Raw genomic sequence first — 9017 nt, forward strand, 5'->3', positions numbered from 1 at the left:
ATACAAGTTAAAGAAATATAGATCAACATACACAGTGATGCTATGAAACGCTTAAAAATGTTCCTTGTCTCGTTTGATACATTACTGCCACCTAATGGACAAAGCAGAAAAGTCGTCAGCAGACACGCTTTAATACTAAAACTAAACTAAAAATGCTAATGTGTAGTAACTACACATTAGCATTTTTATGAAATGATTAAAAATATAAGTAAACAAATAAATACAATATCCAAATGAACCCAGTCTTTTTAAAAAAAATATAAGGTTACTTTCAATCACATTTGTTCATCACTATGACTTTGGCCTATTCGTCCTTGAATTTTCAGATCAGTCAAGAGCTACTATCAAAGCTGAGGCTCAATCTTGAGTTTACTCTACTCAGAGACCCTGACAGAATACTAAAATCTCTCTGCTCAAGAGTGAGTTATTCCCTTCAAAGCAAAAAAGAGAACGAGGTCAGGAACAGGACAATGCATCTATTAAGATACTGTAAATACAAATCACCAAATCTGCATCAGGGTTTTAATTAACTGCAATCAACTAAATTTTGTAGGATTCAATAAATGGGTAACAATCTCCATCCCTAATCGTCTCTCCTGAAAAGAAACAGAAGAAGAGTATCTTTTTTTACTTTTTATTGTTGCTGGAGGCTCTAATACAATATGAATCATAAGCTTTACAAAATTAAAACAAAAACAAAATACAAAGTTTCCCCTCCAAAATGGAAACGGTCAAAGGTTTCCACTGACACAAAAATTGTGACCCCCAACAAAGACATAGAAGGTGAGCAGACAGAAGAGTTAAGATACTTTCATGATCATGATATCCACATTGTGGCAAGGTGGGGGGGCGGGGTGGGGGTCATTATTATGGCGGGAAGTATTTCCATTGAATGCAGCTCCTCGCTCACACACGGGCTCACATGCATGCCGACAGATGACGAGTAAAAATCTTCCGACACGAGGCAAAAGCCTCCGCGTGAAGGGAAGACTAAACGGACAGTCATTAATTCAGACAAATAAATCTAAGGTTAGATTGGGGGGGGGGGGGCAAGAAAAATGATGTGCATCATGACAACGCCGCCACCTAGAGCACACGGCCTGTGCAAGTTTGTCTCCTCAACTGAGAGGAAATAAAGATCGCTCAGTTCCAAATGACTGAGGACATTGTAGGGGGGTGTTAGTTCTAAACTGACCCTCACACCGCAAGATTATCGTTAACCGTCATAACGCTATCGTTAGTTTTATCACATGGAAGGGAGTGTGGGTGAATGGCTTCCGAACATGGAGAGAGAACATGAAAACAACAAAACGTGACAGGAGAGAGGGCGAGAGAGAAAAGCTAAGCATTTTCTCCTTTTTTAATTTGTGTCTTGTTTTTTCTTTCCCACAAATAAACAAGAGTGCAGCACGGAGGAGGAGGCGGTGAAGGAGAGACGGGGAAGAAGAAGAAGGAAAAAAAAAAAAGAAAAAAAAAGGAGAGAAGAGATGGCGGAGCAAAACGGACAGAACAGTAGCATCTCTAGCTTTGGCTTTTCAGTTTGAGCGCCTTGAACAGTTCGCTTTGGAGAGCCTCCTGCTTTGACTTGTCGGCCAGAGATGTAACACTCCTGTGAGGGTGACACACACACGCAAGAGAGTGAGAAAATAAATAAATAAATAAATCTGTGTCAGAACGTTAATAAGGTGTTTCAGTCCCATTTCTCCTCCTGAGCAAAGAAGAAGCATTCGCAAGAACACACCGCAAACAACTTCAACAAGAAACACGTCAGCGTTGAGAGCAATTCTGAACCACCGTGACAAAAGCAAGCTGTTTCTTGCAAGTGTCAATCGCAATGGAACATTTAATATGCTGCGGAAGAAGTTACAAACCTGCTCTTATATAATTGGATTACGCGAGTGTGCCTCATGTGGTAGATGAGGAGATGCATCGCATTTAAAAGGAAAGACAACTTTGTGGTTTGTCGCTACGATGAGTTAGTAAAGTGCGTTTTAGATCAACACGTGCCACAGTCAGTGATTTTTGCTTCCTCACAGGTGCCAACTGTCTGTGACTATGCAGGGTTACGCAAGAAGACATTCAATGCAGTTATTTTCATATGGCCACACACTTGTAAATTCAGGACAGATTAACCATAAAAAAAAAACTTTTTTATAATGGACTGCTTGGTCATTTAGGAATTTCAGTTGTTAGAAACTACTCAGGGTCAAGCTGCTGCTGTTTTGGTTCATGCCCTAGTATTATGTTTTCAATTAAATAGGAACACCAGAACTGAGCGCTCAGCTTCATACATTTTTCCAGGCACGTGCAACACTCCTCATGCCAGGCTGTACCTCCGACCCTAGTCAATGAAGATCTGACGCTGGGTGAGGACCTGCGACAGCTCCCTCTGGAGCTGCCGGTACTTTTGGTTATCGGGCAAAGACTCAATAGATCTGGAGCATAGGGGGAAGAAAAATGTGGAGTGGGAGGTGCGCAGAACACATTGAGAATAAATAAGAAGTGCTCGAAAAGATAAATAGAAAAATAAAGAAGAGAGAGAAAGATTTAGGAGATCAGGAAAAAGTGAGATGCTGTACATTATTTTTTTTTAAAAAAAGGTCAAATTAATGCAGAGATGCTAAAACAATTTCCTGGAAGGCTCAGCAGAACTCCCAACGTTAACAATAAGAACGTCAGCTAAAAGTATTATCATTCGTGTTAAAAATGCATTAGCCTGGTTTACATGGAATTGGATTAAAAGCTCAAAACAAATTAAAATGCTCCATATAAACACCTCAGTCAGAATAAACAGGCCGAGACCAAATGGAAGCTAATTTGGTTTCAGAAGGGTGCTCTATTCACGCTGCTAAATTGATCAATTTTGATCATATAAACAGTGAATCGGAATGTTGTCAGGCTGCGCATCTGTAAATGTGCAGTGACATCATCGTCGGCCCGCTTGAAGGCTTCCAAACAGAGCACACGGAACTGGTCTCTAACGGAGAGCTAGCTTTTAACACAAACTCTCTAACTAAACATTTCAGCAAGCTTATATGGTAGGAAAACAAGGATTAAAAAAAATAAAAAAAAGTCTAGGAAAAGGATAAATTGTTATGGGATACCCGTCTGTTATATCAACTGTGTGTATCAGCAGTAAAAAAAAGTAGGCGGATGTGTACAATATGTGATGACACAAGTTGTTCATACAGTTTGTATTCATAGAAACTTAACAAAAAACAAGTCATGTTCACATAGATCCGTGCATTTCACAGATGGATTTTTCAAAATGTCCGTAACATTGACTCCTGGCCATTCCAGTAAATCGGCATCTCTGCAAAATTTGCTTTAAGCAGATACAAGGTAAGAAACAAAGAAAGGGGGGAAAAAAAAAAAAAAAAAGCGGCGTGTTGCAAATAGGAGTTTTGGTTGCTGCCGGCAGTTGGTGCTTTTTCCAAAGAAAACAAGAGCACACTGATGCCCTTCTAATCTTACCTCAATCCGTTGACAATATCCTTGGTCTTCCCAAAGTAGATATCATTCAGTGTGGAGCGAATCTTGTTCTCCATTTCCTGCAACAAGACAAATGAATGATTAAAAAAAAAAAAAAGGATCAGGAATCAGCCTGTCAGACGCTATACTGACTTCAACGAGGCGTCCGATGTTGGCAATGTGAGGTGAGGACTCTCCAACCGTATCGTCTTTTTCCGTCTGCGGAGGGGAAACAAAGCGAGTTGACGTGTGGAAGGTCAAGTCGCTGGCGCTCAAGTTTGACACCGTACTTGTCTTGTGAGGCTGCCGCCCAGATTCATAGTGCCAGAGTCACTCTTAGTCGTCTGAAGCCACAACATGACGGTGGAGGTGAGTTTGTAGTGAGCGTTGCGTCCGCTGGACTTCTCCTGAACACGGCAAGATCATCACTTGCTCAATGCGGCATCTTTAATATCGCTCTCGTTTTTCCCTCTGTTCTTCAAGTTGCAACAAGCGTGACTTGAAAACTCACCTGCACCTCCACCACATGGATGGAGTCCCAACACCCTTTGATCTTTTTGGATCCGTCTCCAGCCTTTTTGATGAGAATAACGCCAGCAAAGCCGTGGTCCAGATCCCAGAGGTACACTGATGAGACGCCACCCTCAAAGTACCTGCGGACAAATTTGGGAGTTGCAAGAGTGTGGAACGTATGTGCGTGTTTGATTTATCGATTGATGAACTTCATTTGAACTCACAGGTCTCTGTACTGGTCAAAGGCGTTATTGGCTTCCACCTCCAATTTCCTCAAGCGAGATGAAGGCATGGCACCGTCTTCAATGGGCGGGTCGTACTTATTACTCCACGGGGATCTACAGGAACATGTTAAGTGTTGGAAGTACATCAAGGAATATGAATGCGTGATGCTCTTAGACATTCAAATTTGTCATTTCTGGAGTATTTGTAGTAGTTTAAGTCTGGTACAAAGTCTTGTTTCACCCGTGAGCACATTGCAGTTACGCTTTCTACCTGTAGGAGTCGCCATCCCGATTGTAATCACAGAGCAGATAGTCTTTTCCCACCATCTTGTCGCGGGCGATCTTCAGGGGCTGGTCCACAGAGGAGAGAAGGTCCTCGCACAGACTGGGTACCTTGACACAAATCCGGAGAGAAAGGCTTTGTAGAATTTCAAATAATCAAGACACCAATATGGCGGCAGAGAGCAAGGTCCAAACTGATAGTTAAAAAGCAAACCGATCCTCCCGGGGATTCCAGTGACCAGATTAGACGCAACAGAAAAGAATACCTCCATTTAAGGCAAGAAATGGTTGAATGTCTCTTACTGACATTCCAACTTCCCCTAATAAGCAGAGGAGGAATAAAATATCAGGAGGAAACAAGATAGCTTGAGGATAAGAGGGTACAAATTACTTCTCACAGACTGACATGGACCCTGCATGTCCACTGCATCATTGCACAAACACAAAAGAGGCTCTTGTTTTCCTTTGAAAAGCGAATCCCACATTCCCACTAGCAAACACACACGCGCACACACCTGGCAGTCGGCTGGGCAAAAATGGAAAAGGAAAGAGAAGCGATTTCAGGTGACTGATACTAAAAGAACGTTGGCCTAAAAAAGTGATTGGCAGCAACGATAATAATCACTAACTACCATACACAGTGGAGCGGGTGAGAGGAGAGCACTGATGCCCAGGGGGAGAGAGGTCAAAGGTGAGGGACAAATAAGGTGAGCAGGTGGGGGGGGGGGGGGGGGGCTCGGAATGTAATCCACAGTAAACAAGATGTCACACTGGGAGTATGACTGCATTTGTTTTCAAATCATTTATTACGCTCGGCATGGATTGCCGCCCCCAGGTTCCTTCTTCTGACTTTAGGGCAGTGCTCCAAATATGGGAGTCAATTTTTTTGTTATTCATCTACGGTCTCAGAAAGAATAAATTCTTCTCAGTGAAGATGGTTCAAGTTTGGTTATTTAAAAAAAAAAAGAGGGAGGGTCAGCTTTATCAGTGAACAAGCAGGTCCAAATGAGAATTATTTACTTGCATACTTGAAAAGAACATGTTTTGGAAGAATTTCCAATATATTTTTTCTCACATTTATAACAGGTGAGTGGTCTCATTCTTGTTAAGGGCAGTGGGATTTTTTTGTGGATTACCTTTACAGTACTCTAACACCGATCCGACACCACCCTAACAAAATAAACAGACTAACTCACCAGGTCAATGAGGTCACTGAGGTTCTTCTCAATTTGTTGAGGCGGCAGACGCCTCATCAAATCCAGGGCACAGTCTAACTGCTGTTCACTCTGAAAAACACACAAATGACTCAGTCAGATTCCAGACAAACATTTCAAAGAAAAATACTGTTTGCATTTCAAGCTCTGCTAACACAAGTAATGTAAGCTAAAATTGTACTTGATTGACAAAGGGGAGTGCTAGTTATCTTCATCGTAAATGACTTGCAGCGACGGGCTATACAATTTCCTGTGAAGAAATTATTCACGCACAACCATTGCAGACCAAGTGCTGCTTGCTAGAGTGCACTCAGAACATTTACAGCTCAGCATAAATAGCACTCACATCATGTCACGTGAGAATTTTCCAAGTTAAAAAAAAAAAAAAAGAAATTAGCAGTCCTTTAGCATAATCCAGGCTGCACAAAAAAAAAAAAGGTACGATGGAGTGTGCGTTTTTTTGTTTAGTCCGACAATTTTGGGTGAGTGAAGATGCAAAGCAAAACAGTTGAAATGGGACATGTCTAGTTGAATTAATAGTGTTACATCCCACTCCTTTTTAGGTCACTTTTGCAGATGTTTATTTTCTTATGTTTGCTTACTTGGAACATGAATAAAGTGGTCAGGATTTCCTATAAACTAGTATTGGTGAGGCAGCTCGGCTTTCCTGTTTATCTTCTAGAGTGGGGTTTCAGTTTAATCATTCCAATGTGGTCATTGTCATGACTGTTTGCATGGCAGACCACATTAATGAATAATAAGAATCAATATTGACAGCAATCCAACATTCCCTTGGATAGCATCTGACCACTTGCTCCTTCTGATGAGCATGCCTTGGCCACCACAGCACACCAAACAAACTAAATGGAAGAAAGCTAAACTTAGCTTAGCATAGCCTGAGACAGGTTTATTGTCTACACATTGCTCACTCAGCAAACTCTGATTATATCAGATGGAAGAGTCATTTGTGGAATCAATTCTGAAACAATTCAATAGTGACATCAGATTGAAAAGGGTCTATTAAGACTGGAAGTGAGAACAGAGGAGTACACAGGAAAGTCTCCCCCCGGGGAGAGACTATGCAGTCGAAAATAGGCCAGACACGCCACAACATGAAACCCTGGGGAATGTGGAGGACGACGAACTGTAGGTGGCTACGGAACGATGAAAGGGCAAAATACACAACAGTGATTAGCACAATCCGTTCGAGGATGTTGCTCAATACGTTTTTCTTGATGCCTCTTTTGGCGTCCCAAAAAGACACAAAAATAACAACACACAAAACACAGCACTTTTTTTGTAATTCCTCATGAAAGAGCTTCTGTAAGTGGAAGTCTCACATGATATGCTGATGTAATATGAGACGTCATCATACGATGCCAAGCCATCTTTTGGAATTAGTGTTATGAATAAGACAGAAAACTTACAGACCCCAAGTTAATTGATTGATCGACTCTTGCTAAAATGAGATTTGCTGCATCCTTACTTCACAATGGTTCATGACATTACAAAATATGTGCACGTCAAATCATTCAAACTCTCAATTCATTTACTTTCTTCCGTACAAACATGCAGCTGGCAACCGACCAAAGGAGGGCCTACTTCCTGTAAACATTTTCGCCAAAGTTGACCCCTTAACAAAATACTTGTTTCAAGGTCATGTTAAGTCAGAGCAATGTTTCTTTTCGCCTCATCTTAAAATCGCTCTCAGCCGATGGGGTCAGGCTGACCCATTAGACACCTGCGCCTCCTTTGACGTTGTGTTTAGCGGTGCTCCTGTCTCCGAGTAAACACTAACTCGAGCAACAACTCTGGGGTCAGAGGGGAGCCGAGCCAGCAAGATGGATGAAGTGAGGCCTGGAAGAGCGGGCGACTGGGGAGAAGGGACAGCTGCTCGCACCATTTCAGGGAAGAGGACATTTAAGACCACATAGAAGGGTAAACTTTGAGAAATGACTGTGCTGTATTTTATTCAATAAAATCCCCCAAGGGAGATTCACTGATACTTCTGCAAATTTGTGTTGCACACTGCGGAGAAACCCAAATTGCTCACGTGCAAGCATGCGCAGAGTGATGTGAATGGGGTGAGAGGGTTGTCTTGCTCATAGGCACCTCGACATTAGTCCTAATGAAGACTAGAATACTTTCCAGAAACTAGCTGACATTTTGGGTTCCAATGCACACCCAAATATGAAATGCAATGATCATGCGTTTAAATCATGTGTTTTGAGAAGGAAGTTGGCTTTTAGAAAAACAAACAAAATAAGAAAACGGAGAACAAAATAGCCAAGTCAACGTGAGCGACTGATTAATTGAGACTGACAGCTTGTCATGGTAGCGAATGGAGGGAGCAGTCAGTCTTAATATAGCAACGGGCACCACGTTAGACTATTTTAATCTGCGTGTACGTGGGTGGTGCACGAGTAGAGGGCTGAGTTTTGAGCGCGTGTTAGATCGGGACTCCTCTCAAATCCACTTCACTAACTTGTGTCAAATCCAAAACATCCTGTGCTAACTTTACGCCTACGGGGCACCGAGCTAAGCTAACAGCTAGCTGGCCAACTAGCTGGAGGAAGCTATTGATCGTTTGGATGTAAATTAAATAATATTGCTCACGACGTGAGTAAGTTAACAGTAGCGGTAAGTAACGCGAATGTAAGTTATTGTCAACTCCTGGACCAACTCCAGCTGTTCCTCTCAGGTTACTAGCAGCTGATGCTAACGTTAGCTTAGCTTGGCGTAGCACCCGTAGCCGTTAGTTAGCCGCTAGCCCCAGCAAAAGTCTTCCCCCTCTCGCTCGCTCCAGCTCCAACCGCGCGACCCTTACCATGTCTGCGGTGGTCTCAGCTGGGCAGGGGGGGCACGATTTCACCGGTGACTGTACGCCTTATAGCCTTCGAATGGTTTGTCAAACCGCTCCTCTCGGTTTCTTGTTGTTTTTTTTCTGTCCCCCGCGGAAGATGTTTTGTTCGCCTCTCCCTCAGTGAACCCAGCCCTGTCAGCGAAATTCACTTCCTCAACCGGTCTTACAGGAAGGAGAGGCTGCAGTCAGAAAACGGGCCTCGGTTGCATGTCCGGGTCACTCGGGGCCTTCTCTGCTCCAGCCAATAGGGACGAAGCAAGAAAGGCATTGCCAAGTATGGCAAGAGAGGAGTGGTGCACTTGGGCGCACACGGTTTTTTTCCCCCACTAGACTTTAAGACCGCGTTAAATATTGCTAAATATTACTATTATGACTTTTTTTACGCATACATGCATCGAAGTGTAGCACATACATACAGTGTAAAGATAATATACCAGGGTGGGTGTTTTC

The 9017-nt window shown here is 42.7% G+C and overlaps 1 protein-coding gene across 2 annotated transcripts; it reads right to left on the reverse strand.

The window, feature by feature from the left end:
- Nucleotides 1–618: 618 nt before the first annotated feature.
- capzb (capping actin protein of muscle Z-line subunit beta) lies at nt 619–8800 on the reverse strand. Of its 2 annotated transcripts, XM_037252959.1 has the most exons (10): nt 8532–8800; nt 5687–5776; nt 4480–4601; nt 4209–4322; nt 3983–4124; nt 3762–3878; nt 3625–3690; nt 3475–3551; nt 2334–2435; nt 619–1609 (listed from the first exon to the last, which is right to left on the reverse strand). In XM_037252959.1, exons 1-9 carry the CDS (start codon nt 8532–8534, stop codon nt 2342–2344), a joined length of 825 nt encoding a protein of 274 aa, XP_037108854.1. In that variant the 5' UTR covers nt 8535–8800; the 3' UTR covers nt 619–1609; nt 2334–2341. The 2 variants fall into 2 exon arrangements, with proteins under 2 accessions (XP_037108854.1, XP_037108855.1); XM_037252960.1 differs by lacking the exon at nt 2334–2435 and having other exon boundaries at nt 8532–8799.
- Nucleotides 8801–9017: the final 217 nt, after the last annotated feature.

This window comes from Syngnathus acus, chromosome 5, assembly GCF_901709675.1.
Source record: "Syngnathus acus chromosome 5, fSynAcu1.2, whole genome shotgun sequence".
Taxonomy (NCBI): Eukaryota; Metazoa; Chordata; class Actinopteri; order Syngnathiformes; family Syngnathidae; genus Syngnathus; species Syngnathus acus.